The following is a 23,537-nucleotide window of genomic DNA, read 5'->3' on the forward strand; positions in this document are numbered from 1 at the left end:
CCTTACGATCCCGAGATTGAAAGGACATTACGTAGACTAAGGGCCACGCGCAACCAACAAAGTGAACCAATGGCCGAAGATCAAGGAAATCCAGAGCACCTGGCCTTTGAGTACGATCAAGAGCCAGGACGAGATCACGAGCAGCCAAGACCGAACCTGCCACCCGAGCGAACAATGCGAGAATACCGAACTCCAGCTATGAATGAAAACTATTCGGGAATCAGGAAACCGACGATAGCCGCAAACAACTTCGAGCTGAAAACGGGGCTAATCAACATGGTCATGGCGAACCAATTCTCCGGAGCAGCCACTGCGGATCCAAATCTCCATCTTGCCAATTTCTTGGAGATTTGTGACACGATCAAAGTTAACGGCGTTTCTGATGATGCCATTCGGTTGAAGCTATTCTCATTTTCTGTCAGAGACAAAGCGAAGAGTTGGCTTCTGAGTCTTAATCCAGGATCACTCACCTGTTGGGAAGAATTATCACAAGCCTTTCTGGCACGATTCTTTCCACCCTCGAAGACCGCACAACTACGAAGAGATGTAGGCAACTTCAGACAGATGAGCCAAGAGCCGATGCACGAGTCTTGGGAGAGATTCAAGGACTTATTACGACAATGCCCTCAACACGGATTCAACCCGTGGGATCAAATGGAGTTATTCTACAATGGGCTCGATCAACCAGCCCGATCTCTAGTCGATGCTGCTTCAGGTGGATCATTACAAAACAAGACTCCCACAGACGCTCGAGACATTGTCGAGCGAATGTGTGAGAATGCGTACCATTGGCCGTCCGAACGGAGTGGTGTACAAAAGGTGGCCGGAGTCCACCAACTCGATCCTTTAGCCGCAGTTTCAGCACAATTAGCGATCCTATCAAATCAGGTCGCCCAAATTTCAGTTCGAGGGCCACAGACCGAACGAGTAGCAGCAGCAAGTTCCTCGCAAGCCACAAACGACGATTGGGAGCAGGCACACTTTATGAACCACCGATTCAACAATTTCCGAGGAACCAACAATCAGAACCAAAACCCTACTCATTACCACCCGGGAATTCGGAATCACGAGAACTTCTCCTATGCCAATCCGAAGAATGCTCTACAACCACCTCCCGATTTCAACCATCAAAGAGAGCAACGAGGGCCAACTTATGACGAGCGTCTTCACCGACAAGAACAGGAAATGGAGGGGCTGAAATCAACAATGAAGAACATGGAAAAGCAAATAGGGCAAATCGCCCAATCCATGTCCACAATGGCAAAGGGTGGATTCCCGAGCAATACCGAAGTCAATCCAAAAGAAAGCTGTCAAGCCATAACCACCCGAAGTGGTCTGCAAATGACCGATCCTCCTTATCCGACAGACGAATCACCAAGGCCAGCTGTACAACCGACCCCGGTCGAGCCGGAAATCACCGTTTCAGGGAGTAATACAAAAGAGGCTAGTAAGCCCAATAACATTTCTTTTCCTGATAATCCCCCTCTTATGGTAACTCCTATTCCTTTTCCAGAAAGACAGAAGAAGAAGAAGTTCAAGGATCAATTGAAGAAGTTCATTGAAAAGATCAAGCAGATTCGAATCAACATCCCTTTTGCAGAAGCCTTGGAGGTAATGCCAAACTACACCAAGTTCATGAGGGAAGTCCTATCCAAGAAAATTCGAATCGAAGAAGACACACCAGTGACACTCACGGCAACTTGCAGTGCCATTCTTCAGTCGAATCTGCCACCAAAAATGAAAGATCCAGGGAGTTACACTATTCCTTGTATTATTGGCAATTCTACTTTCGATAAAGCTTTATGTGATTTGGGGGCAAGTATTAATTTGATGCCTATGTCTGTGTTTCTAAAACTGGGCTTAGGAAATTTGAACCGCACTCGCATGACTTTACAGCTAGCTGATCGCTCATTGAAATATCCCGATGGGATTGTAGAAGATGTGCTAGTTAAAGTAGATAAATTCATTTTGCCTGTTGATTTCGTGGTACTTGAAATGCCTGAAGACGATGAAGCACCAATCATTTTAGGTCGTCCATTCTTAGCCACTGGTAAGGCGATGATTGATATGGAATTAGGATCTTTAATGCTTAGGGTAAATGGGGAAGAAGTTGTTTTTAATTTGACAGATGCATTTAAACACTCTGAGCATGTTGAGCATTGCAGTAGAATAGACGTGATCGAGGACTGTGTTTCCTCCCTTTTTGATTTGTATGAATTGTGTGATTCTATTGAGCACTGCATTGTTAATTCTATTGATTTGCATTCTGCCTCCCCTGAAACTCCTATTGAAAATGATGTGCTTGATTGTGTGTTGTTTCTTGAGTGTGCCGAGACTTTGGCCGTAGACGAGGTAGGAATCGTCCCCGAGATACCAGTTAGTGTGAAAACGGCCCCCGTATTGGAATTGAAGCAATTACCGGATTATCTTTGTTATGCTTTTCTTGGAGCAGACAAGACTTATCCGGTGATTATTTCTTCTAGTTTGAGCGAGGCCGAAACAAACACACTGCTGGAGGTCCTTAGAGAATATAGGTCAGCTATAGGTTGGTCTATTGAGGATATTAAGGGAATTAGCCCGTCTATTGTTCAACACAAAATTCTAATGGAAGACGTCTATAAACCGAGAGTCCAACCTCAGAGGCGGTTAAACCCGTCAATGAAAGAGGTAGTCAAAAAAGAAGTCTTAAAACTGTTAGGCGCTGGTATGATTTATGCAATTTCTGACAGTCCGTGGGTCAGTCCGGTGCAGGTTGTGCCAAAAAGGGGTGGGATGACGGTTATTGTGAATGATAAAAATGAACTTATTCCGTCTAGAACAGTCACTGGGTGGCGTGTGTGTTTCGATTACAGATTATTGAATGCAGCCACTAGAAAAGACCATTTCCCCCTTCCCTTTATCGATCAAATGCTAGACAGGCTAGGAGGTTTCGAGTATTACTGTTTTCTTGATGGTTATTCGGGGTACAATCAAATTTCAATCGCCCCGGAAGACCAAGAGAAAACTACTTTTACTTGCCCCTACGGTACTTTTGCATTTCGTAGGATGCCTTTCGGTTTGTGTAATGCGCCTGCTACCTTTCAACGTTGTATGATGTCTATATTTCACGATATGGTAGAAGAGTTTCTTGAGGTGTTTATGGATGATTTTTCTGTGTTTGGATCGTCTTTCGATCATTGTGTGCACAATCTAGAACTTGTTTTGAAAAGATGTACAGAAACGAACCTTGTTTTAAATTGGGAAAAATGTCATTTTATGGTTCGTGAAGGTATTGTTCTAGGCCACAAGGTCTCGAAAAAGGGTCTTGAGGTGGATAGGGCAAAAATCGAAACGATTGAAAAATTGCCTCCACCGAAGGATGTGAAGGGAGTTAGAAGTTTTTTAGGGCATGCTGGGTTTTACCGTAGATTCATTAAAGATTTTTCGAAAATAGTAAAACCATTATGTCATTTGCTTGAGAAGGAAGCTATCTTTGATTTTGATTCTGCTTGTTTGCAGGCTTTCACGTTTCTCAAGGAGAAGCTAACCCAATCACCGATTATGATTACTCCCAATTGGGAGGAACCATTCGAGATCATGTGCGATGCGAGCGACTATGCTGTAGGTGCTGTATTGGGACAAAGGAGGGACAAAATCTTCAAAGCCATCTACTATTCAAGTCGTACACTTGACCAGGCACAGAAGAACTATTCAACGACCGAAAAGGAAATGCTTGCTGTCGTTTATGCTGTTGACAAGTTCAGACCGTATATTTTGGGGTCTCAGGTGATCATTTACACCGACCACGCAGCTATTCGTTACTTGTTCGCAAAGAAGGACGCCAAGCCCAGACTCATCAGATGGGTACTACTACTCCAGGAGTTCGACTTGGAAATCAGAGACAAAAAAGGGAGCGAGAATGTGGTAGCAGATCATCTTTCCAGACTCATACTAGAAGAAGTTCCAGCCGAAGGAAATATTCAGGAATCCTTCCCAGACGAGCAACTGCTCGCCATTAGTACTCACACTCCGTGGTATGCTGATGTGGCCAACTTCTTGGCCAGTGGAATCATTCCTGACGATCTATCGTATCACCAAAAGAAAAAATTCCTTCACGACAGTCGTTTCTATCTTTGGGACGAGCCATTGCTTTTCAGAACCGGCCCCGATCGAGTCATCCGAAGATGTGTTCCGGAAACAGAAGTACGTGAGATTCTCACACATTGCCACTCTTCACCCTGTGGCGGGCATCACGGGGAATCTCGCACTGCCGCCAAGGTTCTGCAGTCAGGCTTCTTTTGGCCAACCCTTTTCCGAGATAGTTACGAGTTCGTGAAACGGTGTGATCGATGCCAACGAACAGGGAACCTATCCAACAAAAGCCAAATGCCTTTGAACAACATGCAAGAGGTGGAGCTTTTCGATGTTTGGGGCATCGACTTCATGGGACCATTCCCTTCTTCGAACGGAAAGTTATACATTCTGCTTGCCGTGGACTACGTGTCCAAATGGGTCGAAGCGATTGCCACCACGGCCAACGATGCTCGTACGGTCCTCAAATTCTTCCACAAGAACATATTCTCAAGGTTTGGGACACCCAGGGCGATCATTAGCGATGAAGGATCTCACTTCTGCAACAAACTGCTCACTAATCTCACGAACAAGTTGGGAATCCGACACAAAATTGCGCTTGCCTATCATCCACAGACAAATGGCCTTGCTGAGTTGTCAAATCGAGAAATCAAACAGATTCTGGAGAAGACCGTGAGCACGAACCGAAAAGATTGGGCATTGAAGCTCGATGATGCACTTTGGGCCTATCGAACCGCATTCAAAACACCGATTGGTATGTCTCCGTACAAACTCGTGTATGGGAAAGCGTGCCACCTGCCAGTGGAATTGGAGCACCGAGCATATTGGGCAGTCAAAAAGCTCAATTTCGATCAAACAGCTACCGGCGATCGTCGATTGCTTCAACTCAACGAAATGGAGGAGTTCAGAAATGATGCTTACGAAAATGCCAAGATTTACAAAGAAAAGACGAAAAAGTGGCATGACAAAAGAATTACGAAGCGAGAGTTCCGGGCAGGTGACCAAGTCCTGCTATTCAATTCTCGGCTACGACTATTTCCGGGAAAGCTCAAGTCCCGTTGGTCGGGACCATTCGTAGTCCTAAGCGCAACCCCACAAGGAGTTATCGAAATACGAGGACGAGACGGTCCGTCGTTCAAAGTGAATGGGCAACGAGTTAAGCATTACTACCCGAATGGTGCTCCCGAGGAAGTGGAGCGTGTCGCACTAATTTTCTCCCAATAAATCCAAAAGAAGTCGAGCCGTCGACTGTAAAACAGGCGCTAAATGGGAGGCAACCCATTGTTGCTCATATTCTGTCATTTTCCTTTTTCTTGTTTTCGTTTTTAATTTTTTTAGCCTTTTTCGTGCATCTTTATAATTTAGGGTTCAACACCTCTATCTCACCCATTTAAATTCTCGTTTTGCCAGGTTTTAGGTGTCCCGGATCGCGATCCAGGTAAGTCGGATCGCGATCTGGGGTGTTTTTCCAGTAGCAGCCAGTTTTGGGCCCGGATCGCGATCCAGGTATGTCGGATCGCGATCTGGGACGTTTTTCCAGAAGCTGAAATTTTAAGGACCAGATCGCGATCCAGGAACTCCGGATCGCGATCTGGGTCCTTTTTCCAGAAGCTGCAAGGTGAGACCCAGATCGCGATCCGGGTATTGTGGATCGCGATCTGGGGACGAAAAACAGTTCAAATTCACAAATCCCCTTTCATTTCCTCATTCCCCCTTTTCTAAATTCCAAACCCTAACCCCTCCCCAACTTCAAAATCTTCAATTTCTTTCATAAAAAGCACATCAATCACACACTTGATCATCACAAATTCACGATTTGCACATTTATTCCAAGAATTTGTGGGTGAATCTTCAAGAAAAGGTAAATTTTCAATCTAATCCTCATTTCTTTTATTTTCTTCAATTTTTTTCGAATTTCACCAAAATTTCATGTTTTTTCCCCTTGTTTGTTAATTGTGTATGCTTGTACGTGAATTTGTACTTGGTGTTGGGATTCAAAACATGAATTTGCGGGTGAACCAATGTTTAGATATAGGAATTGCCCTATTGTTCTTAATTTCGAAATAAAGGATAAAATAAAGATTTGAATGACTTGGGTTGATTGTTTAGCTACCTATTGTTGATTGTGGTGGTGGATTCTCACTTGGGTGTTGTGATTGATGTAGGAGGGATAGGTACCAAACAACCGGGGGAAATCAAAAGGATTACCAAGTTGGGCACGCCAAGTGTTCGACAAAATTCCCGAACCAACTTCCAAAGGCTTTCGACCCTCCATCTCGCACAAAGTCGAACGAAATGACGTCGCCGGCCAAGAAACTCTTAAAGACGGGCGAAACCACCAAAAAAGCCCAACCCAAGGAGAAGGCTCCGGCAAAAGGAAAAGCCGCACCGAAGAAAAAGGCGGCTTCTCGAGGCACGGGAAGCCAAGAAGGCACTTCGAGCGCACCACCACCATCTCAAGTGCCGGAAGAGCAACAAACCCCACGCACGGGAAACGTGCAACTTGAGATGGGATCCCGGGCTAATCAACACACCATCCTTGACCGCGTAGTCCTCGAACCGGGAGATGAGCTTTTGTACGTGAACGTCGAGGCAAAAAGGGAATTCATACGTCGCCACAGCCGACGGTTTGTTCCAGAAAGGGAATTAGATCTCGATGGCATGCCAAAAGATTCGATCTTCGAAAACTTTGATCGTCGACAATGGAAGTACTTGGCCAAACGACCGGAGGACTACAACGAGAATCTAGTGAGGCTCTTCTATGCCAATGCCGGTTTTCACCCGGGGTCGGTGGTCGTTCTTCGAAACCAAGAGGTGCGCTATGACGCTGCTACAATCAACAAGTTTTTCCACCTACCCGAAGTCCCGACCGAGCCGTTTCAACAACTGAAGATGGCAACGACCTATGAGGAGCTGATTCAGACTCTTTGCCCTAGGGGTTCGAAGTGGGAAAAAGGAGAGCACTGGTTTCGTCGGGGAGAACTTTCAAGAGAAGCGAAGGTTTGGATGTACTTCGTCAGTAGCAGGCTAATGCCCACAAAATCGACGGCCAAGACCTATGCCCCACGTCTTACACTGATGTATGCCATAATGAAGAGGACACCTGTGAACGTGGGCGCGATCATACACTCTGAGATCCGACGATGCTTAGGTGATACCTCTCTAGGTCTGATGTTCCCTTCCCTCATCACTACACTGTGTGATCGTGCAGGGGTCCCCACATACGCTGATGACCGGCTCATCAGGTCACCACAGCCGATCTTCCCTTACCACAAGCTCCAGCCAGCGAGTGGACCCCTAGGCGAGGGCGACTCGGACTTACCAGATGCGGGTCCCTCAGGTGTTCATGCGGCTGGACCACAACCAAGGGCCAGAAGAGGCAGACAAGAAGCAGCACCACAGCTCCCGGAGTATGTCGACCAATGGATGGATGTTATGGAGGAAAACGTGGGATGGTTCAAGAAAATGATGAAGGCCATGGCTGCAGCGCTTCAGTGCAGGACCGATGACATTGTCGAGCCACGGCCGTTCCCACCACGGCCTCGATATGATGGAGCATCAACCTCCGCCGCCGACGAACAAGCACAAGCGGCTGCCACTACACTGGTGACACAGGCCTGGGAGGAGTACGAGCGGGGACGACCGGAAGAGGAGGGAGGAGCCCACGAGGACGATCACGACAACTAGGGGACGTTGTGTTTTCTTTCCCTTTTATTTTTTATTCTGCTTTTGAGCATAGGGACTATGCTAGAATTTAAGTTTGAGGGTGGTGTGTGTTGAACTTGCTTGTTTTTGTTTGTTGTTTGTGGGATGAGTCGTTGGATTGATATTTCGTTTACGATGTATCTTTGCTAGACTTTGTTTATTTTATTTTATTTTATTTATCTTATTTTGATTTGGTCTTTTTGCATGCATATCATATAATTTAGTCTCGTTTATGTATTTCGATTTCCGTAATTGTGTTATGTTTGTCACATGCATCTCATTTAGGATCGAGTGTAATTTGCATTTCCGGGTTCTTTTGAAGCAAAGCAATTAATGAATTAGTAGATGGGCTAGTTGATTTTAAAATTGAAATTTTGGATCACCGGCTAATTATAGATGAACCTTCCGACTGCGTTTTTGCAACTTGTGTGGATAGCCTTTCGAATCCTTTCCGATTAAGCTTGAGCGCATTTTTCTGAGGGGTAACATAGCCTGAGGTTTGGGGGGCAGGTTAGAATTGAATTATGTGTTCACGATTTCGAGTTGTTGGCTAGAAGTTCTATCAATGGTCTTTACGTTTTTTTTTCGATACGTCAAAAAAAAAAAAAAAAAAAAAAAGAGAAAAAAAAAAAAAAAAAAAAAAAAAAAAAAAAAAAAAAAAAAAAAAAAAAAAAAAAAAAAGTTGTGAGAAAAGTCACAATATATTGTTGTTGTCGTATCATATTGAATAAAAAGACCTACTTATGCCCAACTCGAGTTTTGGAATTTCAGAATCAAAACTTACTTTTCACCCACATTTCTACTCAAAACCCTCGATGATTGTGTTTATTGTTTAATTACGGATTCTTGAGTCTATCTTTCATGTTGGTGTAGAAACAACTAATTGCGTCGGTAGGAAAGTCGAATACCTTAAAGCCGTGGGCCACTCTGAGATTTTAGGTTATCTAGCTCGTTTTATCTTTCGAATTAATTGCAATGCTTTGACCAATCCGGCAACTTTGTGGGTGTGTTGTCTGAAAACCCTCACGAGACACAACTCGTCCTTTGGTGGTACCCAGGGGTTCAACGGCTTGTTGCATACGCTAAATGCAATCGTGTTTCCCTACGTTAGTGGCCTAGTTTAGTTTGTTGTTTTTATTTCATTTTTCGTTTTGATTTACTCGGGACGAGTAAAGATCTAAGTTTGAGGGTGTGATAAGTGTTCGTTTTGCACGATTTTTGCTTATCAAATCTTCGAGTTTTGGTCTTCGTTCGTCCGAGTTTCGGCTTTATTTGTGTATATTATTGCGTTTCTTGTTTTATTTCCTTTTTTAGGTTTTGTTAGCTTTTGTTGCCAAGTCGAAGCCATTTGGAAGCGAAACCGATTTTTCAAGCCGAGAAAGTGGTCATTAAGACCCAGATCGCGATCCAGGAAAGCCGGATCGCGATCTGGGGGCAAATTCCAGTAGTGTGCAAAGTTCAGACCCAGATCGCGATCCAGGAAAGTCGGATCGCGATCTGGTGACAAATTCCAGTGGCAGACAAGATTCAGACCCAGATCGCGATCCGCACTTCCTGGATCGCGATCTGGGAGGCGGTTCACGTTTTTTTTAAAGAAGCCAGATCGCGATCTGGCTTTATTGGATCGCGATCTGGCGCGATTTTCTGGGGCAGATATTTTAAATTGCAAAGCTTCTTGAGGAAGCTTTGCAATTTACTATAAATAGAAGCAAGCCCTCACTCTTCATACTACTTCGACTTTTTACGGTTTTCAACGGTTCTTCGCGGGAATCATCAACGGGGGTTCCGACTTGGGTTTTTCTTACGCAATTTCTTTACGTTTTGTTCTTCATTTCCTTTGTACATTCTTTTGATACTATGTTTGTTATGAACTAAGAACATTTTCTTCTGGGGTAATGAAGCCTTGTATATATTGATTTCGATCGTCATTTCTGCTATCTATTTGTCGTGTTTTGATTTCGTTTATGTTTTCCTGTATTAAATGCTTCTGATTGTGTTGATCAGCTCTCAGACTGATATTAAATAGGAATGAACTCGAGAGAGGATTTCTTGTTTGAAGTTAGGAGAACATAGCTCGGGGTGTGGAAACGGAGACGTGATGCACTTCGGGTAGCCCTTAAGGACTTGACCTAAATGCTCTCTTAATAGCAGGTTCTGAACGGAGACGTCGGACCTGTGGGTAGACTCTAGCTACACTGGAGACGGGGGTTAGAGTATATTAGCGTCTGGGTTAACGAATAGGAACGTGATTTTAGATAGCGGATTTGTCGATCGTTGTTGATTATACCTAGGTGGATTTGGCCCTAGAAGTCCCCTTTAAATCGAAGTCCCCCGCGTTGATTTGTCGTTACTTTATTTTACGTACATTCTATATTTGCATGTTTACGTTCTTGCATGCTTTTAAATTAGGGTTTCTCACCAATCCACTTATTTACGATCGGCTAGATAATATAACGATAATATAATTACACTACTCAGCAATTGAATCTACAAGGTCCCTGTGGATCGATATCCGGAACCACTGTTCTGCAAAATGCGATACCGTATACTTGCGGTAATTTATACGTGAGGAAAACGCGTATCAGGCATGTGTGTGTGTGGGTGGGTGGGTGTAAGAAAAAAACAACGGATATTTTAAATTAAAAATATATATATATATTATCTATATATCTATTAACCAGTGCTTAGTTGGAAGCTTTTAATTCTAGGGTTTAAGTTTTAGAAATTGTATTTTAAGTAACTACTATTTACTCGTTAGAGGTTTTCTTGAATATATATATTCAAGACTTGATTTTGGTGTGACTGAATTAAATAGAAGATTAACTAATGACATTACACAGTATTTGATTTTTTATTTGTATTATTTCCTTTAATTTCGTTTTTTTTTTTTACTTTTTTTTTTATCAAAACTAGCATTTTTTGCATGTGCATTAATTCGGGATAGCATTTTCAAAGTAAAAATAATAATTAGTTTAATACATGAAAATAAAAATTATAATAAAATTTATTAGTGATATCGATAACAAGGTTTAATATTTATACAAATTGAATAATACAAACTCATTCCCAAAAAAAAATATAAAAAATTAGTTGTCATAATATGAAATTGATCATTAAATAAATGAAGCAAAGAAGAATTAGAAAAAGTAGACCAGATAATAGGAGATAAAAATAATAATAACAATTATAAAAATATAGTGTTGTGGATCAGACTGTGCTAGTCGAGACTTGGTGTAAATAATTAGAAAAAATAGTGATATATATATTTGTAAAAAAAAATATTATATATATATATATATATATATATATATATATATATATATATATATATATATTTTTTTTTACAAATATGACATTAGGGTTTCTTAGGTTGTCGTAGCGTTTCTTTCTTTTATATATAAAAATATATTTTAAAAAGTTAAATAAAAAAATAAGTTGGTAACCTCGAGGTTAAATTATACAGTAGAACCTCGATAAATTAATAAACCTCACTTAACTAAAATATTTCTCGTTTCCGACTTGGGGACAACGTGCTAAATTATAATTCGCCAATGTTAAAAGATAATAAACATTCGAAATTTTTAAGAAGCCCCGTATAATATATATAAATTAATAATGCACAAAAATAATTCTTTAATTACATAGTATACATTATATATTTTATAGACACTACACCAAAATGACTATTTCCTAACAGTAACAAATTGCGATTTCTAACGGACATATACCGTTAGTAATTTCTAACAGATATATTCCGTTAGAATTTGAACTTATCCGTTATATTTAACAGTAAAGTATTTCTGTCAAATTAATAATAATTAAAAAAAATTCTAACTCTTAATACCCGTTAGAATAAATACACTTCAATTATAACGGTGTACAAAATCAAAATTAATTTTACTTAATAAAAACAAAAAATCTTTCACTTAATAAAAATAAAAGATCTACTGCGGGTTTATTTCTTCTCTTTCATATATTTCCTCCCCTCTTTCTTACTTCGTTCTTTCCTGCAGATGTCATCTTTGTCCCATAGATCTTCTTTGGTGGTCTCCGCCACCACCAGGCCCTCCGCGCTCCAGATGATTTCGGTATTTTTCTCTTTTCTCTAACTCTCGTTTTCATTCTATCTCTTATCTTCTCGCTCCTATTGCAATCGCATTAGGGTTATGTTGAAAGATTATAAATTAGATTTTCTCTCTAAATTAAGTTTCTAGTAATTTAATTAAATTAAATTAAATTAGGTCTTGTTCATATTTGCAATTAGGTTTCTAGATTTTTTTGTTTTTTTAATTTCTATATGTGACAAGTTTAGACGAAGATCGACTCAATATTGGGTAATAGGAAATGCGTTTCTGATTGTAATGAGAAATTCTCCTGTCATTACATATATGTTAATTTTTTATGTACTTGTTGCAAATCTCTTGTATTTCTGTTTTATCAAATTTCTTGATGTACGGGCTTCTCTTGCTTTTGTCTGGTTGATTCTATAAGTAAAAAGTTTATGTTAGTAGTAGTGGATTTCATTTTTTCGGTTTATGTGAATGTTAAAAACATTGGTAATTAAATTAGCCGAATTTTCATTGTTGTTCTATGGATTATATATGCATGTGGTTACGTCAATATATTCCTGATATATTGTACTTGTTGGAAATCTTCATATATGCTCATATGTTAAGCCTTTATGTTGTCTTATGTTTGTTCTTAAATAAGTATTATAAGTAGAGCCATGGTAGTGAACTGGAGAACTAGGTTTTCTTTGATCTTGATGTTTTGGTTTAGTAAGAAGAGGTTGTTTACATAATAGTTATACTACTAGTTAACTGGTATGATATTTGTGTTATTAAATTAAATTATGGTGTTCTAGTGAATTGATTTGTTTAGTGTCTGATTATGTTTATTTTACAAATAAGAACAGATACTGAGAAAGAAGATAATGGTTACCAAAGTTTCTATGTGGTGTTGCAGCTTTCAAGGTTATTTGTTTAGTGTCTCATTATGTTGTTATTGTTCAAAAGATTTCACGAGTTAATGTCTTGTTCTAATTTTGTTACTAGCTCCATTTTTTCACAGGTTGGAGTGGAATTTGGAGGAAGAAAAGATAGATTACCAGATGGTTTAAACCAACCAGAGCTATTGTTAAAACTTAAAAGGTATTCTTCGTAAACTTTGAGGTTGGTTTTGAAGCCAGATCCGAAAACATAGGTCATCTGAACACAAAAGAAAGAGTAACAAATGTTGAGAAGCTAGAAAATGAAATTTGTATGTATGCATTGTTGGCTTTAATGTGAGAAATTTAATATATTTTAGTGTTTATTGACCCTATACAAATTATAAGCAACCAACTGTAGGTAATCAATCCTATTTGTTATTATTGTGCATTGTCCACTAAGTAGAAGCCATAGTAGTGAACTGGAGAACCAGGTTTTCTTTGATCTTCATGTTTGGGCAGTAATAAAAACTACACCTCAATTATTTATAATACTAGTCAACTAGTTTTCATTTGTTAGTAGCTCTGTTTTTTCACAGGGTGGAGCTGAATTTGGAGAAAGAAAAGATAGATTAACAGATGGGCTGAAGCAATCAGAATTATTGTTAAAACTTAAAAGGTATTATTCGTGAACTTTGTGTTTGATTTGGAAGCCAGAATATGAAAACATAGGTCATTTGAACACAAAAGAAAGAGTAACATATGTTCTGAAGCTAGAAATTTTTTTTTTTAATGTACACATTTAAAGGTCGGGTTTAATGTAGTAAATGTATTTTTTTTATTGATCCCACCGTACATGGAGATGTTGGTGAGAGATTCATATTAACTTTGATTCTTGATCCATGTACTTGGCAAAGTGGCACTTCTTGTTTTATAAGTATTGAATTATTTTCTCTCTTCATACTGTATATGTATGGTTATCCTATCTAGAGTTCGATATAGTTTTGAGACAATACTTATTGTGCAGATTGTAAATTAAAATTTACATTTATAGATTGACCTCATGTAGGAGAGGAAGATCTTCTGGCTGACTACCTTGATTGGTCAATTTGGTGTGGAATTCTTGTCTGCTCTTCTACTTGCTGAAAGGGTAACCCTAAGTTGAATATTCAAGTTCATGTTCATGGTCAATTTGGTTTATTTTATGTTTTATGTGTGTGAATGATGTTTTGATTCGAGCATTTTCTTCTGTTTTCTTATGTTGTTCCTTAGGCCTTCTTTGTGATTGCTTCTCTTGTTTCTTCTTCTCTTGTGCCTGTAGTCTCATTTCGAATGTACTGTTGCAACTCACTTCTCATTCCCAGGTTTGATTTCTTCTTCTCCATTATCTCTCTATTGAATTAAGAATTGTCCCACAAAAATATAAATTAAATAACCTTTTAGCAAATTTTCACTTCTCTCAGCAACAAGCATGAAGACGCAATCTCAAAGGGGCAATGAGTTCACATCCAGAAGAATTGAAGATATTTTATTACCAGTAATGTTATTAGGGGTCAATTATTTCAGTAGGAAATTAATTTTTTATTATGGCATTTACATTTGCGTTATGGTGTTTGTTTCATAATGGTGAACAATACTTAGTATTGAACTTTTTTATGTTACGAAATTTTATTGTAATTTATCGGTATTGTGTGATGTATGATTTGCGTTCCATTATTTATGAATGATTCATATTTTTAATATTTAGGTTAAATTAATATATAAAATGGAAATATTAAAATTATTGTTTTTTAATTTTTTTTTTGACGTTTTAAAAAAATATTCTAACGGTTATATCCGTTAGAAATTTAGCTAAGAGTGTTACAACAAAAACCATTAGAATGTAATTTCTAACGGACAATAACCGTTAGAAATTTTTATTTCTCACTACGGTATCTATAATTTTTCTAACGGATTCTTAATTTGTTCTAACGGATATAACCGTTAGAAATTTTTGGCCATATATTTCTAACGCCATTTTTCTAACGGAATTCCGCCGTTAGAAATAATAATTCCAACATAACATGACTGTTAGAAAATGTCCATTTTGGTGTAGTGAGATCTATGAAGGCTTCATAAAATATGATTTAATTGTCGGTTGTTTCTTGTTGAAGTTCACATCACCATCAATATCTCGTCCCTCACTTTTCATAACGTGGTTATAACTTTTGGTATAGTTTTCTCATAACTCAACAGAAAATTGTTCATGCCATTGTTGTTTTAAGAACTTTCGTTCGAGAAACGAGCTCTATAGTACATTGAACTAATGGTACAATAAATAATATACGTGTAAAAAAATTAAAAAAAATGTATTTGTTGAAAATAATAATAAAAAATATTTCATAAATTACGAAGTTATTAATTCATGTATAAATTAATAATTATTAATTGATTGATAAGTTAATATTTCACTAAATTATTTGGATTTTGATGGTCTAACCTCAACTCCCGACTGTATTAATTTATAGAGGTTTAATAGTACATAGATATTTAATGTGGGATCAATTGTAAAATCTAAACAAATCACCCTAAAACAAATTCTCTTTGAGGAAAAATAAATTTCAAATACTAAAAAATCCTCAATAATATAATAATTACAGAAAATACAAAGAATTAACTAAAAGTCCCTCAAATGTGTAATTTTATCAGTAATAAGGACAAACATGATTTTTTTTTTCCTTTTTTTTTTTCAATAAAAGTCCCTCTTTGTTCATTTTTAAAAAATAACCCATAATTTTATGGGGTTTTTATGAATAAGTCCCCAATTAAACATATTTATTATTCTAGGTTTAGGGGATATATGGCTTTCACCAATAAGCCCATCCGTTTAATATTTATTATAAATAAAGGAAACATTCATGTATATGCCAATATTACCTTCAATCATTTATACCCAATTCTTAATTGTAACCCAATTTAATCAATTTTGTCCACAAAAATCCAATTTTGACCACAAAATTTCAAGTTTGACTTTTTTTAGCATACTTTAATATGCTCCTATTTCATCATTAACTTAATTTAATCTCAATTTGACCCTTAATTTCACAAATTATTCAATTTTGACCCAAAACTTTTTTTTTTCAAAAAAAAAATATTTTTTCAAAAAAAAACATTTTTTACGCCGGATTCCAGCGTTGACTTTTCAAAAAAATATTTTGTTTTTTTTTTCGTTCGGATTTTTTCGCCGGAGCCGGCGTTGGCTTTTTTTTCGCTTTTTTCTTTTTTCTTTTCTTTTCTTCCGGATTTTTTCACTGGTTTCCGGCGGTCTCCGGCGTTTATCTTTTTTTAGTGTTTTTTTAGTTTATTTTTTTTTGTTTTTTTTTGTTTGGTTTGTTTTTTTTTTTTTTACGTGTGCCGCTAAACGTTGACCGTAATTGTGTTGTCACTAACAGTAAATTAACGTTATTATATATATTGTCAATGACAGTTAATTAACGTAATTGTACCGCCGTTGACAATACATTTATGTAATTCTGCTGTCGTTGAGAGTAAATTAATGTAATATTATTATTATTTATTTTTTGTTGTTTTTTTTTATTTTGTTTGATTTGTTGACAAGTCAACGTAATTATATTACTGTCGTTGGCAGTAAAATAACTGTAAACACAATAATATTACTGTCAAGAACATCAATATTATTATTTTTTTGGGTTTTTTGTTTTGTTTGAGTTATTCACGGAGTAACGTAATAATATTTATGTATATTATTGTAATATTACTGTAAACACAATAATATTACTGTGGTTGACGGTAATATTACTGTTGTTATAGTAATATTGCTGTCAACCACATCAATATTATTATTTTGTTTGGATTTTTTGTTTGTTTGAGTTATTCACGGAGTAACGTAATAATATTACTGTCTATTATTGTAATATTATTGTGGTTGACGGTAATATTACTGTTGTTATAGTAATATTACTGTCACTCACTGTAATATTAATTCTTTTGGTTTTTTTTATTATGTTTACATTTGTTGAACGGTCAACATAGTAATATTACTCTATTACATAATAATAATGAGTTTCGTTGTGTTAATATTGTTGTGCTAGAGATTAATATAGCAATATTATTGTGTTAAAGTGTAGTTTAGTTAATTTTACTGTGTTTAACAGTAAAACAGTTAATATTACTGTCAATCACAACAATATTGTTGTTTAAACGAAAAAAAAAAAGTTACAGAAAGAAAGAAAAGAAGAAAAAAAATCGAAAAAGTCAACGCCGGAGATTGGTGAAAAAAATGAAAATTCAACGCCGGCGCCGGAGACCGGCGGTCAACATCGGAATCCGGCGGGAAAAAAAATTTTGGGTCAAAATTAAATAATTTGTGAAATTTGGGGTCAAATTGAGGTTAAATAAAGTAAAGATGAAATTGGAGCATATTAAAGTATGAGGGGTTATTTTAGTCATTTACCAAAATCTGGACCATGTATGGACTTATTGATAAAGGGAGTTTTTTGTTTGAATCTCTTTATGAATAAGTACCCATTGATGGGCTTATTTGTAAAGACCCCAAATTTTATAAGCTAAAAGTCTTTTTTGAACAGATGAGCTATAAATTAACTGAAGGTTGTACCAATTACAAGCTAAAAGTCTTCGAGAAAGTACACTCACCAATTCTCCGAAGTTTTACCATTATAAAATCTAAAATAACTCTGTTATATTTTTTTATAGTTTTATTTATTAAAATCCTAAGACATATTCTCATCATGTGGAAAATAAATTCAATACTCATAAATTCTCGAAAATACAATTACTAGAGAAGTCACAACAATATTGAGAATTAGCTAAAGGATCTCATGTCCGCATGTGTGTAGCTCAACTGGTTCCGAAGGTGGTGAGTTGGTGCAAGGTCCTATGATCGAATCCTGGCAGCCACAGATGATTTACATTCCTCCATCAATCCTTGTCGGGCCAAGGGGAGAGCTTATAAGATTTATCTAAGATCTTATAATAATTAGTAAAAGAAACTTAAAAGCTCTTAAAATAATTATTCAGCTAAGGTGTAAGGACTTATTTGATATTTAAAATAAGCTTAGTCAACACCCTCTATATCTTGTATATCATCATGTATTCAATTAGTGTAGATGTCGATTGTAAATATCACTTTTAACTAAATTACTATATATACGTGGACGTGCTGCATATTACTATTGGAAAAAGAAAATGAATTTGATAAATATTTAAGTAAGTTTAATGTCAAACCATCGTCGATTATTGTGTATCGAGAATAACGATTACTTCATTAATAAATGTACTATGCAAGTGTTTACCTGAACTCAATAAGTTGTACGGCGCGGCGCCCCATTTTGTTCAATTACTTGAGCAACACGTAACTTTGGAAGGGCAAAATAAATTTTCAATCTTTTGGGATAAAATGCAAATAAACGTATAGTTTAGAGTGTTTTGGTCTGGAGTATAATGCATATTATAAAATCTTGTTTGATAATGAATTACACTATCTTTTTTGACTATATTATTCAAAATTTTATCATACAACTAGAGAGCAATGATTACCATTAAATGTAGGGTTGAAAAATATTTTTACTGAAAATAATTTATATTGAAGAAAATAATTAGAAGAATCTTCATATAATTATGATAATAATATTTCTAAGTATATCTTATTTTTCATATATTACTTTTGTATATGAAGTTAACATATTTTGGTCAAGTTTAAAGTACCTAAAATGCATAAATTATAGGATTTAATTAATTAAAGTACATTACTATTACCATTACCGTAATTTTGGTGTGACAAGTCATTACCATTACCCTAAAAAAATTGTCGTTTTGGTATACCAAAAATTCGTTACGGTTTCTGTGATTATGATAATAGTTATATGCCAATTTATATTGGAATACTATTGGGTAAAAATTGAATATTATATTTTCAAAGCAATTCTATCTACAAATTTATTTTAAATGACAAAACTAGTATTAAGGTATAATTTTTTTTAACATGTGTTTTTAATTCAACTAACCCGTATATATCTCATTTTGAAATTAAAATAAAATTACAACACATTGTGTTTTTATGATTCTATCAACTGCAAAGTAAAACCTTTAACTCTAATTATGCGATAGCCGATAATTATTCAATTGGCAAGTATATCAAACACCGAAACATGAACAACTTTTGATGGAAAATCAGACGGAATTTTAAATTTTCTAACCCTAATATATGTATACTTCACATTTTAAAACCTCTTACTCTTTATTTCTTGTATGGGGCCCACTTGGAGGAAACGAGCGCCAGGTAAATATTATGAGCTAAGCTGTAACGAAAGAAATTGCTATGTTATCTCAAGCTTGATCTCGTCCGGACAAGGTAGCCATTTATGGATAGAAAATTCATCACGATAATTGCGAAATTGAACGTTAACATAACTGATATCTAGGGTACGTAAATCAAGAGATACAATTGGAAAATATAATTACATATCTACACCCTACCTTTAAATACTACTTTATTCGTCATTATTTCTCTCGCTATATATCTACACCGGAGAGTTTGCTTGCAAGTGAATGCAACAAAATTCCCGGTGTGACATTTAAATTTTTTTTAATTTTTTTAATAATTATTTAAACTAGAAGGGGTGATTTTTTTTGTAATTTTCAGACGTAGATCAAACAGTGTTAATGTTAAATGTCTAAAAACTAACTGCGAGGGCCACATTGAGACAATTGTTCAAGTACACGGGGGCAAATTGATGCAATTGAGAGTAAAAAAGGGTAAAGTGATATCAAGCCAAAGTACAAGGGTGGAAAGTGAAATTTAACCAAAAAAAAAAAACAACAAAAGGGCATTGTTGTCATTTTAGGTGGGTAGGGAGTGAATCTTAAAAAACTCAAAACGTAGGGAGTGACAGTTGATTTTAAAATGAATGGGGACTGAATCATATTTAAAATTAAATATCGTGTGTAGATATGAAAATTCTCTAACTTGTATCTTTTGGGCCCAAAGTTGGGTGAATGCCGCCAAAAACTGGCGAGCGCATATTGCGACGTCGTCACACTTTTCGTGTATTCTGCTCTACCCCGGAAAAAAAACTGTGTTAATACTCCAAAATTTTCAACAAACTCCCTACGTGTGTTAAATGAGTTCAATGTTTGGATAAAATTTCCGAACGAAACAGCACATTTAAAATTGTAAGTCTAAATGAACAACAACAGCTACATTAACTTAGAGCCTGTTTGATTGCTCTTAATGAGCTCTTTATAACCTCTTAATGGAATAAGTCTCTTATTCGGTCAGCACTTCTAGCATTCAGCGTTTTTGGTACAAACATCTGAATGAAATTATTTTGTGCTTCCGTGAAATAAAATTCAACTTATTCATATAGCCATAAAATGAATGAAATTGAAATGATTTATCCCCACGAATGTTTGTCATTTCCAGCCACCTCCGGTGTGACTAATGAAAAGAACAAAAATGAAGCAATGATTAGTAGAAATAGAAACATGTTTAAAATTATACTTTTGTATATTTTTTAAAAATTAGAATTAGATTTACCTTGAGCACATTTATTTAATCAGAAGAAATTTATCACAATTCGTTTTTATCAATTAGGTGATTTTAGTGAAAAAGTAAAATGGAAATTTTTTTTATTTGACAGAAATATAGAATTTAGATTTACAATATTTATTTATGTAAAGAAATAAATTTAATAATATAACAATTACAAGGGTCACAGTTATAATTTTGTATTTAGATATTATTGATCATTTTATTGGTAATAAAAAAATCATGTTACCAAATTATGAGTGTTAATATTGTAAAATTATATTATTCAAATTCAATATCTTTTCAGTTATCAAACAAGGTTAAACACTCAACATTCAGCATTGATCTTAATGGTTCGGTAACGTATTTAGCATCCAGCGCTTCATTCTCTCAAACATCTCCAGGTCCCCACCCTCGCCATCCCGTTTAATATAATATTGTACGAATTCAAATCCGGAGCGCACCTGTTTTCCTTCATCGAACGGAACATTGACCGAGCCTCGTCGGTCAACCCCGCCCTCACCATCCCCGACACGAGGGCATTATAGGCGTACACATCGGGAGGGCATCCAAGTCTTTTCATTTCGGTGGGGTATAATCCATTCTCACTTTCATTTCATCCAACAATCTAATAGCAGCAGATTCATTGTGGTCCAATTTCGCGAATGTGGATATGATCAGAAGCTGTAAGTAACAGTATCGGGGAAACATTGCCTTCACCGCACATCTCGTTGTACCAGCTCATCGATTTTTTTGTCATGGCCCTGTTGCATCATCATCAGAATCGGGGAATTGTACGTGCTGGCGATAGGTTTGCACTTGCGGTTTTTTGATCACCATCATAACAAGATTTATTCTTGCGAGTCCATATGTATATGATTTTCATACCTGAAAACATCGAACCATTCGAAAATCGAAAAGTATTTCACAGTATTTTGTTTTTGTAAATTCTCTTATGTGAGTGAGTGACATGTGCAACCTAAAAATAGAAATTTTGGAGTTTTGAAAATTGTAATTTCAAAATCGAATTTCTTTTAGTTTGAAATTGAAGAAATTATATATGTTTTAGTAGTACAGTTCACACATATAAAAGTGTTAATAATATGCGAGGTTTCTTCCCTTTTTTATGTCCAAAAATACCACTTTTAAACATAAGATTGAAGGTCGATTAAGTAATTTTGATCAGTAATTCATTAATATACTATACTATATATACTAATTTAAATAATTTATATTTAAGCATTCATTATGCCAAAACAATTCACAAATAACTCCATGGTAAATGATGGAAGGTGTTTCAATTTCATTTAAGCTCTTACTAATACCAACATTGTAAACTGTAAAAAAAACCGTTTCTTTTTCTTTCTAATTTATCTTCCCGAAATTTTGCTATATACAATGAATTAACGACAATTGATGACATTGATGAGTTATATTTCAATATCAATAAATCTCTCTTCTGCCCTCATGTATCTTTATCATCATATGTCCACATATCTGGATAAGAAACCATACTCAACTTTGAGAGATAAAGAGAATAAGGGTTTTCATTTACGAGCTCGTAAATGCCCTTTCACCCTAGACGGCTCTTAGCCGTTTTTTTTTTCTCAGCTTATCGAGAGTTCAATGAGATTGGAGTAGATGTTGGCCAACGAAAGAATTTCAAACAAAAGTTCTTTGTTTTCTCCAGGTGCAAGTGCCCACAAGTGGATATGAAAACATTTAATGTTAATATTTTATATTATATACACCGCACAAATTAATTTGAGCGACGAAAAAGAAGCATTTGCAACGTAAATGTTCATGTTCTTAATCATGCTCTCTAACTACTACAGTGTAAAGTATTTTACAAGGGTCTGATCGGCTGCAAGCCTGAAATTCGTTGGTGATGCCACCTAGGTGTTCTTCGTCATTGGGATTCTTCTTATTGTGTCTGAAAACTAATACACTGCATTATCGTATTCTATAATCAAGGTTTTAAATCTTTTCAGAGTTTTATATATATTTTGAATCAAAATGATATTATTAAAGTATTGTATAGGGGATGAAATACTTTTGTGCGGCAAAAATTCACATACAAGCTAGTTAGTGCACCAATATCATCACAATTAATTGAACGGATGAAGTATCTCAACATTTTGTAAGAGTTCTTAATTATAGTATACTTGTTTTGTTTAGTTTTGTTTTTTTTTTATTTTTTTTATTTCATCATATCCAGGAGTTCCTAACTTGTCATACTTGTGTCTACGCTTTACGAGAATTTCTTCGATTGAGTTGGAGTCACGAAAAGTGATTGTGTAATACAAGTTGGATTCACGTACAGTTCCCTGCATTAGTTATTCAAGGCCATATTTTATCAATTTATTCTCGAATATTTGATTAAACTAACCGCTTTTGTTGTAAGTTTTTTTTCCTTTTCTCCTAATTACCCTATTGTTTATGCAGCAAAATTGTGGTTTTTCATTGCAGTGTAGGTTTTCATTTTAGTGATCTAAGGATGTCTGTCATTTTTAGGATAAATAATAAGTTCTATAGGAGCAGATTGGACTACATGTATCACGTAATTCAAAATGTCGAAGAGGAAGAAGCATCATTACTACTGTTAAATCAAAATTGTCGGATACAAAAAACTTAGTGGATTACTCAACAAGATGGTATGTGGGGGGAATCGGATCCAATCGTTTATGGGTCATCTTAGCTACTGGCAAGGGGATGGTATAATTTGAGCTACGATTGGCAGACATGTGACCGCTCTTATGGAATATCAAGAGCTTTCTTTCTAGGAAGTAACAACATACATTGTGATCTGAGCAGGTTAAATGATATGAACAATTAAAATTTGTTTAAATATAAAACATATAGCTTAAGATCCAAAGGAGACGGCAAAGACATCTACAATATAATCAACTCAAAGATAAAAAAATAATAATTGGGATAAGTGGTGAGTTCAGGAATTTGTTACGGGGTGAACTGACATTTTCACGGATTTAGGGTGCGCCCTCGAAAAACATTTAAGACCTCTTTTTGCATAAATTATGACATAATCATAAAATAGGAAAAACAAGAAAAGAAAAAAAAAAGAAAAAAAAATGTGTATTACATTAATTTGAGTTTTAAGAGGAATACATAATAAAAAGATGAGTATATATAATATGATGGAAAAGTTTGTAATAAGGGGAGCTTGAGTCCACCCTTGCCATAGGGTGGAGTTACCGCTGATTGAGGTTGAAGGCAATTTCCTAAATAAAACGAGATTGTAATAATTCAGAAAAAAAAATTGTATCCTTA

General features: G+C 36.0%; 1 protein-coding gene and 1 long non-coding RNA gene across 5 annotated transcripts; both read left to right on the forward strand.

The window, feature by feature from the left end:
• Positions 1-205: 205 nt before the first annotated feature.
• Positions 206-5,412, forward strand: LOC148767942 (uncharacterized). Its single transcript, XM_088822637.1, has one exon. The coding sequence runs from the start codon at positions 277-279 to the stop codon at positions 5,293-5,295; it is 5,019 nt and encodes a 1,672-aa protein (XP_088678763.1). The 5' UTR covers positions 206-276; the 3' UTR covers positions 5,296-5,412.
• A 6,295-nt stretch (positions 5,413-11,707) lies between these two features.
• Positions 11,708-14,443, forward strand: LOC105967355 (uncharacterized). 4 transcript variants are annotated; one of them, XR_016033369.1, is made up of 7 exons: positions 11,708-11,864; positions 12,692-12,749; positions 12,847-12,926; positions 13,303-13,382; positions 13,773-13,853; positions 13,976-14,067; positions 14,167-14,443. It is a non-coding gene; the product is annotated as an uncharacterized LOC105967355 (long non-coding RNA). The 4 variants fall into 4 exon arrangements; XR_016033370.1 differs by having other exon boundaries at positions 11,720-11,864; positions 12,687-12,749; XR_016033368.1 differs by lacking the exon at positions 12,692-12,749 and having other exon boundaries at positions 11,721-11,864; positions 13,758-13,853.
• Positions 14,444-23,537: the final 9,094 nt, after the last annotated feature.

This window comes from Erythranthe guttata, chromosome 9, assembly GCF_056151865.1.
Source record: "Erythranthe guttata isolate IM_541 chromosome 9, IM_541, whole genome shotgun sequence".
In the NCBI taxonomy this organism is placed as follows: Eukaryota; Viridiplantae; Streptophyta; class Magnoliopsida; order Lamiales; family Phrymaceae; genus Erythranthe; species Erythranthe guttata.

Bases quoted from the DNA above. Each gene is read 5' to 3' on its own strand.
- LOC148767942 (XM_088822637.1), top strand. From the start codon at position 277: ATGGTCATGGCGAACCAATTCTCCGGAGCAGCCACTGCGGATCCAAAT.